At 34.6% G+C, this 18,405-nt stretch overlaps 1 protein-coding gene and 1 pseudogene across 1 annotated transcript in view; both read right to left on the bottom strand.

The window, feature by feature from the left end:
* LOC132168624 (probable leucine-rich repeat receptor-like serine/threonine-protein kinase At3g14840) overlaps nt 1-5,358 on the bottom strand; it is a 16,043-nt gene extending 10,685 nt beyond the window's left edge. The window contains exons 1-15 of the mRNA XM_059579625.1: nt 5,220-5,358; nt 3,742-3,919; nt 3,317-3,388; nt 3,160-3,228; nt 3,011-3,082; nt 2,834-2,905; nt 2,628-2,699; nt 2,448-2,519; nt 2,266-2,337; nt 2,070-2,141; nt 1,908-1,979; nt 1,047-1,115; nt 670-735; nt 192-257; nt 50-85 (exon numbers count right to left, since the gene is read on the bottom strand). Of these exons, the coding sequence (XP_059435608.1) occupies nt 50-85; nt 192-257; nt 670-735; nt 1,047-1,115; nt 1,908-1,979; nt 2,070-2,141; nt 2,266-2,337; nt 2,448-2,519; nt 2,628-2,699; nt 2,834-2,905; nt 3,011-3,082; nt 3,160-3,228; nt 3,317-3,388; nt 3,742-3,919; nt 5,220-5,322 (1,163 nt within the window). The 5' untranslated portion in view covers nt 5,323-5,358. The remainder of the gene's footprint in view (nt 1-49; nt 86-191; nt 258-669; nt 736-1,046; nt 1,116-1,907; nt 1,980-2,069; nt 2,142-2,265; nt 2,338-2,447; nt 2,520-2,627; nt 2,700-2,833; nt 2,906-3,010; nt 3,083-3,159; nt 3,229-3,316; nt 3,389-3,741; nt 3,920-5,219) is intronic.
* Nucleotides 5,359-7,949: 2,591 nt separating this feature from the next.
* On the bottom strand, nt 7,950-13,851 carry LOC132169348 (probable LRR receptor-like serine/threonine-protein kinase At1g53430; annotated as a pseudogene).
* Between the last annotated feature and the right edge of the window lie 4,554 nt (nt 13,852-18,405).

Here is an 18,405-nt window from a genome sequence, read left to right as displayed (position 1 = left end):
GTCCAAAACACATTGGTTCTTCTTATAAGTTTTCAAGTTAGAAGCTTACAAATTGTCCTGTCCAGAGAAGCTCTGAAACAAATTCCTGATGAAATGAGAACCTAGTTAGTTTTGAAAAATTAAATGCTGGTGAAGAGGGTAAGTATGCAAACCTCAAGTAAACTTATCAAGATGATAAGAAAAGTTCTTACAGGGAGTCTCGACAAGTAGGTGGCGCAAGGATTTCTGAAAAGTTGTTGTAAGAAAGATCCATTTCGCTGCACAAAAACGTATTTTCAGTAATAACTCATTATAAATCCATAAGAAAAGAAAAATTATATTTGAAAAGGTTTTGATAAACCGGTCAATTCAAGCTAACACCAGAAAACTTCCGTAACCAACTCAAAATTAATTGCCAACATGCAGTTTCCAAATTACAGTCACATGGTGCAAAAAGCAAATCTATGCTGGTACCAAATCGGTTGAATTCACCAATTCAATATGATTCAAGGAGATCTCCCACTGACCATAAAGTGTTCAAGAGATGAATCAATGTATATTGGAACACTATGAGGTCTGTAAAGATTATATAAGTGCTGAAACATTATTAAAAAAAAAAAAAAAAAAGAGAAACAGAAAAAGAAAACATGTCATTCAAATTTCAAATAGAGTTCAAGATGAATTATATACTCGCGATTATCTCGGGCTTTGATCCAGTCTGGAATAGTCCCATTGAGCAAGTTGCTTGTAAGAATCCTGTTCAAAGCGCAACATAATCACGCTCTAGTTAAACACTTATTTATATCATTACTAAAGGAGAAATATTTGAAAGTAAAATATACTTTCTGATGATATATACATATAGAAATGTATGTATGTACAAATGTGCATTGGTAACAATAAGCAATATAATCTCTTTTATGATAGTGAAATTCCTCATATCTTCACCTATAAACATAGGAGATAAGCCAAATCATTATTATTTGTGTGCTTTAAGCTGCTTTTTAATTGTTTATTTGAGCTTCTCTACAATAGAGCTAGATTTAGGGTTTTAACTCCACACTTACATGACTTCCAAACTATCTTGATCTGAAAAATCTGGAACATTTCCTTCCAATCTGTTGAAGCTGAGATCTCTGCTTGGATATTACGAGTAATTAGTGGTTATAATAATAGAAAAGAAGGATTATGAAATGAGACATAAATGTCCAGATTTTAAAGTATAGAGTCAAAAAACATAATATATTAATATAGGAAGAAAAAATTGAAAGAGAGACGTGAATGCCCATATAACAGTGGATATGTAGGTTAGAACAGATTCCATAGACAGCCTAACTAAAGTGAGCATGTTCAAAGGTATCTTACTACAGCTGCCACAATGGGCCAAAGGAGTAGGAGGGGGTGGGTCATGGCTGTCATTCCTACAATGAGTATGGGTTGACAACCTTAGATAGCTACTTTCTAAAAGGCGTAGGCTGTAAAGATTAGAAGCAATCATCATTTTTTTTCAAAGGCTAAAGGATGAAAGCAGATAATTAATTATTACATATTCATGAGATGAACGATGTTTCCAACTCCTTTTTTCAAACTAATCTTACTCCAAAACTACACCTCGGTTTGATAGTTTCAGCAGATGATCTTAATTCTAGAAGTTATTCACAATTAGCTTCAAGAATAAAGTACCATGATAACCCAAAGTCCATAAATTTGAATATGCCAAATCTACTTATGCTAGCCAAAAACAAAAAAGGAGATAAGAAAACTTCAAACATCTGTATGTATATAGTTAAGTTAAAAAAAATATATATATATTCTTAATTGAAATAATCCAACCATCTGGGTTTTATAGTTAAGTAATATTTCAGTAAATGAAACAAAAACCAAAAAAAAAAAAAAGAGAGAGAGAGCAGAAAGGAAAGAAGAACTACAGAATTTGTAGTACTGTCATTTTTGATATAGATGCGGGGATTGGTCCATAGAGATTGCAGCTCCTCAACATCCTGCAAAGTCAACCGCCATCATCTAAGCAAAATTGCTATAAACTTGTATCATTTGAGTTGTTGAAATTTAACAGAAAAAGAATTACTTACAATCTTTTCATTTTTGTCATGCTGCTTAAAGTTGGAAATTTAGAACCCTCACCAAGTAAGTCACTAATCCTTCTGCACCAAATTGCATTATTAATAAATGTTAGGGTCTTAAGCAACAAGTCTTGTTAATTTGAGTATCACATGAAGATAAGAGAGAGATTATGCAACCCAAGAGTACTTCGAAGGCAGAACTTACAACTCGGTTAAATTACTCAGGACAGAAATGTTAGGAGGAATGGGCCCCTCAAGACCACTAGCTTGAATCTCTCTGTTAAAAGCACAATTCTAACAGGTTAGATTACGCTTGAATATTCTACTAGTTTTAACATTATGGGATTTTTTTTTAAAAAAAAAAAAAAAAAAAAATAGAGCACATACAATTTCTGAAGTTGTTTCCAACTTTGAAAAAAGTCGGGTATTTTTCCAGTGAAGTTGTTACTGCTAATCCTACTGCATATAGCCACATTGGAAACAAGACTGAATAACATAGAAAGCTGAAGCTTTTCAATTAAATATATAAAATTACTGTAAGAATAGAAATGGGCTGCAACCACTTACAGTTCCGTTAATTTGGATAGATTCATGAGAGCTATTGGCAACTCTCCAGTGAGATTGTTAGCACTAAGAATACTGCAGTCATCAAATGGGAAGTTCAGACTAGCTCAAATTAGTGTCAGTTGAAGAAGTAAATCGTTGATAATTAAGAAAAGAATCATCAAATCTAATTTGAAAATGAATAGAAGGATTAAAAAAGAAACACTGACAGATTCTCCAGGTTAACCAAATTCCCAAGCTCAGGGGGAACAATTCCAGAAAACAGATTGGTTTCTAAGCTCCTGAAAATATTTGTCAATATTAAAGCTCAGCTAAAGCAAATCAAATTATGATGCATTCTACTAGATTAAGAAAGGGTGAGCAAGAAAGATACAATATGGGCATACATGTATAAAAGAGTGGTAATGCTTCCCAGGTAGCTTGGGATTTGTCCTGATAACTTGTTTACAGAAATTGACCTGCAGTGAATCAGGTTAACGCAATAAGAAAGAGCATTCAGCCGCTAACATAAGACATGAATTCAGCACCAACTTACAGGTATTCCAACTTTGTAGAAGCCCATACGGGTGGTATTGTACCAGTAAGGTAGTTTCGATTGAGGTCACTACAAGCAAGAGGAAAGTGGGCTGTTAGATTAGAACTTAGAAGCTTAAAATCAATTTTCAGGAACAAATTGTTGGTGACTTCCTTACATCTTCTTTAGGTAGGGTAGCTTCACCAGAGAAGGAGGAAGCACACCATCAAGATCCTGCCCTTTAAGGAACCTGTAACACGAATAATTATAGGTAAAAGATTATTCACACTTCCATTAGAACCCTTTAATACATAATATACTCTGTTTATTATGAATGGTAAAGGTCCAATTAAGTCAAATTTAAGTACTTTTCACTTGCATCAAAGAAATTGAAGTAATCTTCTGCTTTCCAATATAAGTCAAAATTTAAGAACTTTTCAATTGCATAAAAGAAAATTGAAGTACTTTTCAGCTTTCCAATATAAGTCAAATTGAAGTACTTTTCACTTACATAAAAGAAAATTGAAGAACTTTTCTGCTTTTTGTTGAATAAAAACTTGATCTGTTCACAATTTCAATAAAAAGGAAATGAAGGGTACGTACAGTTGAGCCACGTGACATACACCAGCAGCGATTGAGCAATTGCAGATTAGAGAATTGTTGTACAATGGCCACAAATCCGATTTGGGTGTTGCCCAGCTCGAGTCATTAACGCACGGGTCTACTCTGAAATTCCAATCTTTCTTCCCCACTTGTGTAGCTATTTCACCAAGGGCTTCCACTGCATGCATTATACACCAACCTCATCAATTTTTTTTTTTTTTTTTCATTTCCCATTAACTTTGCCTTAAAATGCTCCATAATTTTATCTATACAAAAATATAATTAAAGCAACGTTTTTATTACCAAAAAACAGAATCTCTATTTTAGGCTTAGCATTTTCTCTTTGCAACTCTCAGCAACAGTTTTGTCTCCCACTAATACGATGTACCTACCTTTTGTTCTTCCCCCCATTACCAATTTGCCTCGCAAGTCGCAACGATCCAAGTGCTGCCACCAGATAAACATCAAATTTGTGTTGTAAGATGGTGGGTATATAGAGAGAGCTCATCCTCAAGCTGAAAGTTCTTTTGGGAGCACCACAGTTGGAAATAGAAGCAGCAACAGCCAACAATGCATTTTTGGTGTTTGAAAAATACCCATTAGAGATGGGCATATCTCCTTCCCGGGGAAATGGAGAGAAAAACGACAGAGAAAACTCGGGAAAATTAGCTTCACTCCAAGTACGGTGAAGATGCCGTTTTCTCTTTGTCAGTAAGCACGTGGTTGTGATGGTCGGTCGCCATTGTCAAACGACTTGTGGCTACTTGGCTATTGTCGGTTGATGTAAGAGTTAACTGTTGCCCTTAATTGTATCATATGGGTTTTCCATAACCGACAAGATCGGTAAAGGGTAAAGAAAGGAGAGAGATCCATAGCTTCTGGCCATTGAGCTATTTTTGGGTTTACAGAGAATTTATTAAAACACGAGTTTTTAAATAGATTACAATAAAATAACAAGCAAATAACAATACATAAGAACTTCAATTTAAAAATAATGATAAAATGCATCCTAAATAATTTAATTCTAATTTTTATTAAATAATATTTTAATCTACCACAATGCTAATCCTAATACATGTTTCCCTTCTTGATCAGCTAATTCATTTGGCAGATGAGGCTTTAATGTTTAGATTTCCATTTCCACCAACCTGAAATGATTTGGGGCAAGTGTAATTTTTCGCTCCTAAAAATTTCCATATGTGGAATTCTTGAGCATCAAGTTATAGCTAAGAATTTTTTGAAATTTCAAGCAGGTGATGATGATGATACTATATCTCTATGTTGGATTTTGAAATGGGGGTGTGAATTGAATGGTGATGTGAAGTGTTATTTCCGTTATTCTTTGAGAGTGTGGGTTTAGAAAGAGGATTTGGAGGGAAGTGTTGGAAAAATGCTCTTATATATACTAATTTTTTTCATATATATATATATATAGAGAGAGAGAGAGAGAGAGAAAAGAAGAAGAAAGATCTGCTCACCTTCATCATCAGGAGTAGGGCCTAGACGGCCAGCTTGTGCTTCAACGCAAAGAAGCAAGATGAGTAGAATAAAGCAAATATAAGGAACAAATCTTGCCATCATCTCCTCCACGAGCTTCCCTTGCAAAGCTGCACAAAAAATGTGATGATATATATATATATATATATATATACATTACAGCACTCAAGGGACCCTTTACATTACATTTATGAGCCACGGAGGACTGTTGCTTCAGTGTGTCTGTGTCACATGCATGGTTGATTGATTAGTATATATCTGAACACTGCTAAGAAAAAACAAACACATATTTGACTCTTAACACTGTGGGAGTCGTATTTGGCTGCTGTTAATTTGGTGTGGAACCTTTGATTTTTTTTTTTTTTGTCGGGTCGGAACATATCTAAATAAATAATATATATAAAGTCCCTTATATGTGTATTAGCGCGCTTATGTAAAATAAAAGTAGAAAAGTCTTAAACTTAATTTTATACTAAATTATAAGTCATAATTGTATACAAAAATTACATTTCTTTAAAATCATCTTTAAAAAAAATTTGAGAAATTTTATGGTGTTCGAATAATAAACATGAGAAATTATTTTCTTGGCGTTTACATTAAACTCCTTAAAAATTGTTGGCATTTGCATTAATCGGCGACAAATTTTAAATTTTTGTTGGCGTTTATTTTAAGTTTTCCGACACCCGATAACTTGGCCCTTCTAATACACTAGAAAATAAACGGCAAGAAACTTTTCTTGGCGTTTATACATCGATTTCCTGGCTTTAAAAAAGAAAAGAAGGGCGCTTTTTTTTGTTCTTTTTTTTTTTTTTTTTTTTTTGTAGTGACATTATTACTTAGTATTCCGAAAAGATTTCTTGTTCAAAAGGTGTGAATGAGAAAAAAAGGATGTTAGTTCTTGTATTGACTTAATTCAGTTCTAAAATGTAAATGTTACTGTTCACGAGCTCAAACACTGATATAGAATGTTCAGAATCTAATTTTCACCGTTCATAATGTAGATTCATGTGTCATGAACTTTCCTACAAAATTTCAGCTCAATCGGACCACAAACGCCCATCGATCGGAGCTGTTGATCAAGACTGGACAGCATTTCCAAAATACTGTTTTCTCCCACTGCAGGCCATGTCTGGACACGATGCTAGGCTGTCCGGACAGGCTTTCCAGAAACTCTATTTGTGCTCCGCAAGGCCCTGTCCGGACAGCCCATTAACCTGTCCGTACACCCTGTACCTATTATGCCCAAAAACGTGTTTTTATTGGGCCCAGGTCTAGTGTTTGATGTACTAATATATATACATCATTATAGAAGAGAGAAGACGAATTTTCGCCCTCAGAGAGTTCGTCGGAGGCTGTGCTAAGAGAGATCATATGTGGTGAGCGTTAAATTGAATCTCTTAGAGTTTTAGTTATTCATTTGATAAATCTACAGTTGAGAAATCTATCGGAAGGGTCCAGTAAAGGAGAATCACATTGAAGAAGATTGTGAACAAGGAGACGAGTTGTAGGCTTGTCGATCTTACAGAGCCAAGGTCTTGCAAAGGGTTGTAAGTGTTCCTAGTGTATGTAATCTCTGGATAATCTTTTGATAGTGATTTCTCTGGTTTGACTGCTCCGGAGAGGTTTTACTTTTAGATTAGTTTCTAAAAGGTTTCCTATTCGTTACCAAAATCCTTGTGTGTGATTGTTTATATTTTAGTGATTGTTTGCTTTGATAAATATCTGTTAATTCCGCATAAATTGTGATATTTATCTGTTTAGAGTTTTTCAAAGGAGAATATTGCTTTCATATTGGAGAGTAGAGGTGGGTCATCCAGCTAAATTGTGCACAATTAATGATGTTGACATTATATGTGCTGCACTTTCTTAATATTCCAAAAAACAATCCTTATTCGAAAGGTGTGGATATCTTCTGTGATTGGGGCGATTAGCCATTCTTGAGCATACTTCCTGTTCATAAAGGCATGCTATTAGCCATTCTTGAGCATGCTTCCTGTCCAAATCAAAGGCATACTCTTTGATTTGACTGCTATCAAAGAATTTTCTTCTAAAATAAATAATGCTATCCAATCCATGTTATGATTGATGCTCTAAAGTTGACCAGGATGGTAGCCTTTGGGCTTCGCTTCGCCTACTAAGCAGTTAGCATGCCTGTCAGTTTTATCCATTGATAATTCTACTAAATCGATGTGACAATATTAATCAGATTTAAATTTTATATTTTTTTTCTTTTTTAATGAAAACTGATTCAAAAGCTAATTGACACTGCTACATCAACCCAATGAACTAAAAGTAAAATGAGAGTTGAGTATATATATATATAAAGGTTGATGGACATTGTGACATCAGCTTGGTGAGATAAAACTGTAATGAAAGTGTAGTATATAGTATCCATTTCCAACTACAAAGAATGCGGATATGAATAGAAAATAGACTAACTAAAACACCTTAGAATAGTTAGGGGGCTCGCAATTGCGAGCACTGCAAACACATTGTTTAAATCTTCACTTCATTACAACATATTCTCTTATTCAGAATTCAACAATGTACTATTTTCCATGTCCTTGCAGAGTCCCAACCAAATCCCTCAAGAAGTACTATGGACTAATACCACATAGTTGTTCATTTAACTCTTGGAGTTGGTGAAGCAAATGTTGCTTTATTAATTAGAATAAGCATTTAGCATGGTTGGGGGCAAAAATATGCTGAAATTAGTGAGAATCAAGATTAACTCGATAGAGATCCTGAGCAGATGTAGAAGTAGATCCAACCCAAGTCTTATCTGATGAATTCATAAGGCTCTTTATTGCACTTGTGCTCATTGGTACTGGCTGCAGTTGTTCAAACTGGTCTCTTAAGCCACTAAACCCCAATTCATCACCATATATACTCGAATCCAAGGTGGCTTCATCAACAATGGTTTGGCCTTCGAGCATGCTTACAACCGAAGACATGGTGGGTCTAAGTGCTAGTGATGGATTAGTGCATAAGAGTGCTACTTTGATCATTCTAATTGCCTCTTCCTTGTTTAACTCAGACCCCAACTGTGGATCCACCAGCTCCATTAGATTACCCTTTCTTTGTAGAACAAGGGCCTATGATAAGCATAGAAAAGAGAATGGAAATGAAAAGTAGCAAATCAATAAAAGAGAATAAAAAAGCAACTATACTCACATAGAAGAAAAAATACAGGTCGATAAGCTGAACTCAGGTGTGAAGTGAACAAGGCAGACAATTTCAACATAATTTAGTTTATTTTGCTGCTTGAGACTAGAGTAAAAGATTAGGATGACCAAGTTGAGTGGAAAGAGACAAGGAAGCAACCAGGTCTCCAAAATTTATATAGTTGCGTATATTAAAAGAAAAGATCAATCTTACTCAATCTAGAAGGCATACATAATTCTCATTTGATCGATATTTCATGTTGCTCTTCCCAGCGACCAGGGACGGAGCCAGGAAATTTTATGGGAAGGGGCCAGCCAAATTTTTTTTTTTCGGTTCTTTAGAATTTTTTTATTAAAAAAAATTATTTTGGTTGTTTTTTATGAACTAAAGACTACCGTAAGGGCCAAAAAAAGTGAACATTTGAAAGTAAGGGCCAAAAATAAAAAAAACTTAGTGGGTATGGACCAACAAAATTAAAAATAGGGGCCAATTTTTTTGTTTGGAGGGGCCAAATAACTAAAATTAAAACTTTAACCTTACTTTTTTTACTTTTTTAATTTTTTTATTATTTTTTTTACTTATAATATTTTTTTTCCTTATTTTGGGGGGGGACCATGGCCCACCCCGGTCCCCCCCTCCCTCCGTCTCTGCCAGCGACAATTTCCAACGCAACAACACCAAAATTATAAACATCTGCTTTATAGGTTAAATAACCCCACAATGCATATTTTGGCGCCATGTATCCTCTACAAATAAGGATTATATTATCACTTAGATCATTAGTATGATTGCTCAGGGAAAAAGGAAAAAAGTTCATATTCAACAAAGTCCAACATCAAGAGAAACTTACGTATCAAATCATATTTCATTTGCATTCAAAATTCAAATATGCAATCAATAAGGTTCCTAGAATTGAGCGATAATTTTCATTATGTCAAAGATACAGAAAATTATTGTCAGCAAGGAAGAAGAACATTTCATGACTCTTGCAACTTGTAAGTTGAGAACTAACGTAGTCATGTACCAATAGCTACACAATTTGACAAGTCATCGGGCTCAAGTTCAAGGGGGACTGGTTCTTATGATTCTACAAGATGTCAATAATTTCTTTTCCCTTTGGAAACAGTTGTTTGTTAGATCACTTTAAATGGCATGCATTAACATGTTTTTTTGGGTGTAGGATGAGAGAATAATTGAAAACAATTTTATTTCTATCATTTTTTTTTCAAATTTTAGAGGGAGTTAGCTTTTAGGGCTAGCATTTGTGTTAATAGTTGAATGGAAAGATTTTTCTTCCTTTTGCTTTTCTGTATCCTGCAATTTTTACTTTACGTGGTTAGCTGATTGTTTAGTGCATCATGTATTGAGGCATTTAATAACTATAGTACATGTTTGATAAAGCTAAGAATTTCTCTATAAGCATGATGTTGCAAATGTAGACAGCTAACGTATAAAAATCCAACCATATACTTATTCCAAGACGTCTACAGTACTTAATCCTTGGGAGGCCAAAAGAAAAGGAAGAATAGAATGACAAAAAAGACTCCGTATTGAAGGAAAGAGAGAAAAAGGTAGCTCACATTGTTCCAGCAACTCTGGTGCTGATGTGGGTATTATCCTCTTCATCAAGCTTGGCCAAACCGAAGTCAAAAAGGTCCCCATCCAGTAGAACATTGGTAGATTTGATGTCTCTAAGAACAATTCTTAGTGGTGATTCCTCATGCAAGAAAGTCAGACCTCTAGCTATGCCGACACATATTTTCTGCCTCGTAGGCCAGTCCAATTTTAAGCAATATTCCTCTGCACCTGCATATTTTGTAAATAGCAGGATGGTTATTTCGTTCACTAAGATCTTGATATACACCATTCGCAGTGCTAAGGTCTTATGCTCTCTAAAGTGAACATAATTTTTATTTTTTTGATAAGTAAAAGTCAACATAAAATACTAAATAAAAACATTAAGCTTACCAAACAAAGCACGTGCCAAGCTATTGTTTTCCATGAATTCATATACCAAAAATAGTTGATTTCCTTCAATACAGCATCCATACAATCTAACAAGATTTGGGTGCTGTAAAGCAGATATCATGCCTATTTCATTTACAAATTTACGATTTCCTTGTTTTGATGTTGGAGAGAGTTGTTTAAGAGCAATTATAGTGCCATCTAACAGTATACCTTGCATTAAGAATATAAATTTTTCAGGTACGTACTCGAGGTTTTCCTATAAGTTTCTGTTACCAATAGGAAAGGTACACGCAAAATATTCAGAAAAAAAAATAGTAAAAAAGAAAGTGAAAGAAGAAAGAAGGAATATGAAATCCAGGATACCTTGTAGACGGATCCAAAACCACCTTCCCCAATCTTATTTGCAACATCGAAGTTGTTAGTGGCTGCCCTGATTTGCTTAAAGGTAAAGAAACCAGTTTGCAGATCCAATCTTTTCAAAGCTGTCAAAATAGCGAGCTTAAGGGTCTTGTTTGTTAAGTGACAACACGTTCCCCCACATCCACGGCACTATTCCCTTGTCCAGGCAAGTCTGACCATGATGCAGTTACACACCTGCAGACCGTGTGTATGGGAGAAGCCAATTTATATTAAAAGACAAATATGCCCTTATGAAAAATAGAAAATTAATGTTCATCATTTCTTCCTCTTCCTGCTCCCTCATTCGTTCTTCCGCAGTTCATCATTTCTTCCTCTTCTTGCTCCCTCACTAGAGTGCGAAGAACAGAGAACAGAAGATTTACTCACCGGCGGCGCATAGGTTCAAATACAGAACCCAATCACCAACCCGATGAAGGTGCGGCTGATTCCCTTTCCTTGTTGATCCTCCTATATGCTGAGACAGAGAATGGGGGAAGGAGAAAGAGAATGGCGGAAAGAGGAAGGAGATGGAAGGAGGAGGAAGGGGTGACTGTTGCTGGGGAAGAGGGGTAGAAGTTTCTCGCTGTGAGACGGGAGGGAAAAATTTGGGTATATAGAATGCTAAAGGGGAAAAATAGGGTTTATTTACAATGTTAATTTTCAAACCGAGCCTATCAGCCAGCATCAGTCTGTTTGTTTTTCAGACTGTACCTGAGGTCTACAGTGCCGTGGGGTTTGCCAACAATGCTGTGGGGTTTGCCAAACACCCCCAAGATGTTTGACTGAATCTTAAAAAATAGTTAGACTTCTTAATTTTGTATCTGAATGCCTATAGAGTATCTAGATGATATTTGAGATAACGATACCAAGCAATGCAACTAAAAGAGACTAACTCCAGCTACTACACATAAGCTTGCTCAACCTAGCTTATGTGACTTTATGGAGATGTGAAGATGAATCAACTTGATGTCAATTATCATTTCCCTCTTTCATCCTTGAACTAGACTGATCCCAAATGTATGCCCAAGAATGAAATTGAACTATCTAATCATTGCTCACATAAATATTGCCATCATTTAAATAAGCAATGAACTCAAAATTTACATGGTAAACTGGTGAGCTTATTTACAAACATCGTTAAATTTGCATAAACCTAATTTCATTGAATGTAAAGTGCCGCAAGTATTATTGAGATTGGTTCATATCATATGCACTCTTGTAGCTGCTTGTGATGGTTCTATTGTTGGATGCTGATTATTCATCTAGGCGCAAAGAAAGAAAAAATTGTCTGCAATAGAGTACCAAGTCTTTCGAATGCAATACAATGTTCTCACTACTCTAATAGTTGGACAAAAGGAAAGTTTTTTTTTTAATCCTTTCTACATCCAGATTTGCATAGTATTTATTACCTTTTTCTCTTGATATCCTGCCTCCCAGACAGCCTTTCCTCCGAAGAATGCCTAAAATTGGAAGAATAACAAATAATGCAAGAACTACAGCTCCGATCACAATGATTATCTTCCATTTGCTCAGTCTGGAATCTGTATGAAAAGAAAATTTTCCAAGAAGATTACTCATAAGATTGCATTCTGCTTTTTGTGTTGTATGTGAAGGAACACATTTATGTGATCAATCCAAAACAAGATGTCATAGGATGTCACATGGATGCAAGCTACGTTAAGGATGTCAAAATATGGATTGTACTTCCACCAAATTGCAAAGTGGCTTATTTTAAATATAACTTTGTATCCAATAATTATGGAATTGCTTGCAATATATTTGCTATTCATCTATGATTCATCATCAATCAGCTCTAGATACAAAATAAGTCGAAGCTCGTAGGGAACCTCAAGCTGCTCTATTTCATTCAATTCCATGCACATCACAATTCCATTTATTTAATACCATTTGGTGTCATTAAGATACGATATGTTGTTTCTTGGGATCCCTCTCCCCTAGTATTGGTACTTATCAGGTATAAAATAGATGTGCTTATTTTTGCTACCTACAAACAGAACTCTTCAATCCTATTGTATCGTTGATTAGATATTTTGCTAGATAAGAAGTTTTGGGGTTTTCTAGGGTGTCAGTACCTGAAATGAAAATGTGTTTGAGAGAGAGAGAGAGAAAGAGAGAGAGAGAGAGCAAAGTACTAACATGTCAACCAGAAAAAGAATGACTACAGAACCAACTACATTACTTACTAGACTCCACAGAGATAGCGGATATAAGAGGACATTAGGTTCCTCTTTTTGGAGTAGCTGTTGTCCCTTTCCCAGCCCAATGAAAGCGAATCTCTAAACTTTTATTAGTAACTGGAACTGATCTAATGTTCTTAATGACTGGTATATAAACCCCTTCTGCTTCCTTTTCAATCTCAAAATCTTTCAGCTTCAGTTCGCCCTGCAACATATTAAGCAATCAAACCAAATCATCATCAACAAATAAGGAGGGCATAACTGATTTGATTTAGTACCTGAATATAAACATCAAATATCCGTCTTCCAAGACTGTAAAAGGATTTGTTGCCTCTAATTACTATCTCCGCAAAGTGAAGTCTCACAGTATATTTTCCATTTGCTAAGCAACACAAATAATATGTGAGAGAAATGGGAGAGAGGCGTGCATTCATGTACAATTCATAGTCATGCATTCTGAGTGTCGATACATTATTTGCTATATACATATGGCTGTTCATGTCCGTGTTCTGAAATTGTCCAGTGCTACTAAATCCCTAGTTATCTTTTGGATAAAATTTTGATGGATCTCCACGGTCTGTATCCCCTTCATAACTTATGCTTCCAATAGCTGCTCTGCTTCCTCCACAATTAATATACAGTGAATGGTATTCTGCACAAAAAACAGCAACATGTTAATGGTGTTCACATACAAGCAAACAAAATGGAACAAAAAATAATGTTAAATGATTAAATATTTAACTGACTTATTCCCCCATTGAAAATTATCAAAGAGGAATGTCCAAGAAAATTGAAGCATATACATTGTAATTAGATTCAACAAGATGTCTAAATGTATATTACCTTCTGAACATTGATCATCCTCAGGGCACGCACCAAGCATTCTTGATTAGTGTAGCAAAAGAAAGAAGCGTTAGCTTCTGTAAAATAAATGTATGGAAACAGATCGAATGATACTTCAAGGTTTAATAAATCAGAAGCTTACGAGTTTTCTAGTCCATGAAAGCTTTTGAACAAATTCCTGATGAAATGACAAACAATATTTTCCACAGATTAGAACTTAAAAGAGAGCATAGTGTTTCAATGCTATGGTAGGCTGGAGCTAAACAAAAAGGAATAAAAAAGAAAAAGAAAAAAGAATATTCTTACAAGGTTGTTCCTATACGAGTATCTTCAAATGTTTTGGTCAAGTTATTGTAGGAAAGATCGAAGGTCCTACAAACAAACAAACACATTATTCTTCTGATGTAATTCCTCTGCAGGCCCAAAAAAAGAAAAAGAAAAAGGAATACAGAAGATAAAAATAAGGCTTGTACAAAATTTTGTAAAATTTAATATGAAAAACATACTGTTTACTGTTCCTGATCCATCTTGGAATAGTCCCACTGAACAAGTTGCTTATTAGATACCTATTTTAGTAAGCAACAAAATGACAACATGGTTAAGCCTACCTTATATCACATTGTGGTGAATCTCCTACTTTGTATGATTAGACAACTCGTTTGATTCAATAAATAAGGAAGCTCCACAATACATAAAATAAAATAAAAAAGGAAAAGCTGCAAGGCCTCCTATGCATCGCAAAGTACACTAATTTCTCTCATAAATGTAGATAGCTTACATATTAGTCAAATTGTTTGGAACTTCAAAGTCTGGAATTTTTTTTTCCAATCTGTTGAAACTAAGATCCCTGTAAGTATATAACAAGAAATATGTCATGGAACAAAGTTTTTCAGTGACAACTAAACCAAACATGGTAAACAAATAAAATTGGAGACTTTTTTGTTAGAATATATTCTTACATTTCAGCGCTTTGAAATCCATGAGTAATCAACTCCAGACCGATAACATTGTATGATAAGCATTAGCATATGTCCTCTGTTTCTAGTATAACATCAAAAACTCTTAGTAAGCATTTATTATTTGAAGAACAATTTTAATTTTTATACAGATTACTATAGAGGTCACTTATCCAAACACAAGTTATAAATGACAAAGATAATTTTTTAATTTTTTTTTATATAGACTTGTTTGCTCATATAGTATTACTCATATTACTTGCTAAAAACCATTAAACTAGTTTTGCTCCCAAACTACAATTTGGTTTAAGATCTTTATTTATTTTTGTAAATTCTAAAAACGACTCCAAACGACACAAATAAGAGAGTTGAATAGTTGTATGTAAATAATACGCGGAATTAAAAATTAAACAATCATACAACCAAAATATGTAGAACAATAGATCACAGAGACACAAATATTTTGGTTACGAAGAGGAAACCATTTAGAGAACTCTCTAAAATGTATAACCTCTCCGGGGCAGCCAAACCCAGGAAATCAATCAACTATAAAAGAATAAGGATTACAAGAAGTTTACACTTACAAAACCTTTGCAATTGACACTCCCTTGCATAAGACAAGCGACCCACTTGACTTCTACCGCAGTAGCCCTTTCCAGAACATCTGGCACAATCCTTCTACTTGATCTCCTTTACCGGAACTCCGGTAGACTTCGGTTGTATATGATCTGTGATGAAGACACAACCTTTAACTCTAAGAGAGACTAACCCTAACGCTCAATATCTTAAACCCTCTCTTAGCACATAAATTCTTATGTGGAATTCCTTACAATTTCGTGCACAACAACTCTCTATATATAGACTACAAGAAAACCTAGTACTAGTTGAAATGGAAAGAAAAACTAGTTCTAGTTGGAATAGGATTCATCCAAATTTTCTTCCTTATCTTGCGAGACGATTTTGGCATAGCTAACTTTCGAATTTTGAAAATCTTATTTCACAAAGATTTGTATAATTTTGTGTTATCTTTCCAATGCCGCTGATTTCACCTCAATCCGATTCTCGAGCCGAAAGTTATGGTCCGAATACTGATACATGTGCAGGATACAAAATTTAATCAAATCCTATTTTAACTCTAATTAAAGAATTCCGATTTGATTAAATTTAACCATATCATATCGATCTTCTAGGTCTTCTCTTGACACAACACCTCGTGTATGCACTGCTGACGGGATTGCAGATGAATGTATTTTGTCACTGAATTTGGCAATTCAAAACCCAACAAACTCCCCCTTTGACAATTCTGTGACAAAATTTACAAGTTATATCTGAATAGATAACTCCTGTTTCCTGAAACACTCACAAAACATATTAAACGTATGTGGAATAGAAATACCCAATGTACCAATAATATAACAGATTTGAATAGAATATAATCATGAATAGCTCACCAAATCTGTTAAAACACAAAACAAATATCTTTCATAGATGCAACAAGTATATCAAAATCAAAATCATCTATGGTGTTCTATCTATTCCCAGTCTGCTATTCCCAGTTTGCACTCTCTAAAATTTTCTCTCCCCCTTTTTGTCATGAATGGACAAAGGGCAGTAAAACACCAATAAGCCCAAGGAAAGTCAGAGAAACATAAACAAAATCAAAACTATGAATGCATAATGAGTGAAATGCAAGAGCATGATAAAAAAAAAAAAAAAAATTCTCCCCCTCAGTGAATGACATAAAAAAAATGAAGAAAAAAGTCATAATTTTTTTTTTCTCCCCCTCAATATAAGACTCATTATGTCAAATACACTCACATGATAAAACATAAAAGACTCATGTATTAAGCAATGATTATCCGGTAATATCTCAAAATGTCCAAAATATACATGAGAATAAAAAAATATGAAACAAAAGTTTTTTCAACACAAGCAAAGCAACATGTTTCACTCGACCCATGCTTGTGTGTTGTGTGTGAAAGCTAACCATCAAGTAAGTTTATGAACTTACGAGGTGAGGGGATAGGCTAGCAAGCAAAAACTTAAATTACCTCATGGGAAGATTGACATGTATATTTAAACAAAAGTCAAACCTTGCTAGAGCCGTGTCACCCTCATCCAATACACTTTCCATGTAGTAATATCACATACTCAAACGTTGTCCGGTAATGACCGTCTCTTTCCACAATGAATATGGTCACAACTATTTCTATAGGGACAAGTTGAGCACAAATAAGACACAGTGAAATAGATTCATTTTGGAATGTGTTCTTTTGTTTTCTTGTTTCACTATTTTTCTCTTTGAGAATGTGTCTTTAATCATTTAGTGCTTAAAACAAATTAGAGGAATGCTAGAATTTCTAGGTCCTAGGTTCAACTAGCATTTGGTCAATTTGATAGACACTACTAGTCAATCTTTCTCACATGGTTGCCTAACATAACTCACCCTTAAGGCCAAATTCATACTCAATTTAAGCTTAAATGTGCACAAGAGTTCAAGCATAGGTAAAATGTACCATAGAAGCATAAGCTTAGGCCAAAAAAAATCAGTCCATTAATAAATATTCATCCCATGTATAGTAAGCACATTTTGAGATATAAGGAATTGGATCCATGAAGTATACATGAGAAATTTATGGACTATCAAGGTGCATATGACAAAAATAAGGAGACAACCTAAAAACTATATTTTTGTCTTTTTGAATTTTTGAATTTTTTTTTTTAAATAAAATGCACAAAATTAATGCAATGCATATATATGCAAAACTGAAAATTAAAAAAAACAAACAAAAACAAAAAAAATAATAATAAATGCAATGCAATGCAATGAATGCTACATGCTCTAGGATATGAAGAAATATGCAAGACAACCAATCCTAAGCATGTTATGGACCACCTTACTTTAGGTGAGTTCACTACCACTCCCCCTCAAAGGGTAAATGGTATCGACCTTCCTAACCCAAACCTTCTTAACCCTAGGTACAGATTTGTGACTCTTGTCAAACTCATCTAACCTAGATAACACTCCCTTCATCATTATGCATAGCCCCTCAAAACCTTTCCTAGAATATGAATTCTCACTCTTATGCTCACGAGGTCTTAACTTAAAACAGTTAGGTCGAATATGACCAACTTTTCTACAATGATGGCAGGTAGGGACAAATTTCGGAGAAGCTTGTCTCATATGAGGAGGGATGTACATATACTTAGATCTAGACAAACATGACTCTACACCACCTTTTTCTTTCTTAGGAGCAGCCTTTTTATTCCAAGGTCTTTGGGATTTCAACTTAGAACAATTTGGTCTAATATGACCAATAATCCCACAATGGTGGCATGTAGGAACAAACTTTGCATGAGTTTGTTTCCTTGAAAGAGCCTTGAATTCGGGCTTCACACAAGTATTCATACAAGAAGTTTTGCCCTTATCCAAGCAAGCTATATTGGCTTTGACTTCTTCAACTTTCACATGCTTAACAAACAAAGTTTTTCTTTCAGAATTAGAAGAATATGAAGTAGAGGCACCCAATTTATCAATAAGCATAGTATTTTCAGATTTCAAAGAGTCAATTAAGGATGTGATTTAGACAATTTAACAACCAAAGACTCTTTCTCATGCTCAACATCATTAAGCTTTT

Source organism: Corylus avellana, chromosome ca2, assembly GCF_901000735.1.
Source record: "Corylus avellana chromosome ca2, CavTom2PMs-1.0".
NCBI classification, from domain to species: Eukaryota; Viridiplantae; Streptophyta; class Magnoliopsida; order Fagales; family Betulaceae; genus Corylus; species Corylus avellana.
This window is presented reverse-complemented; position numbering and strand designations above follow the sequence as displayed.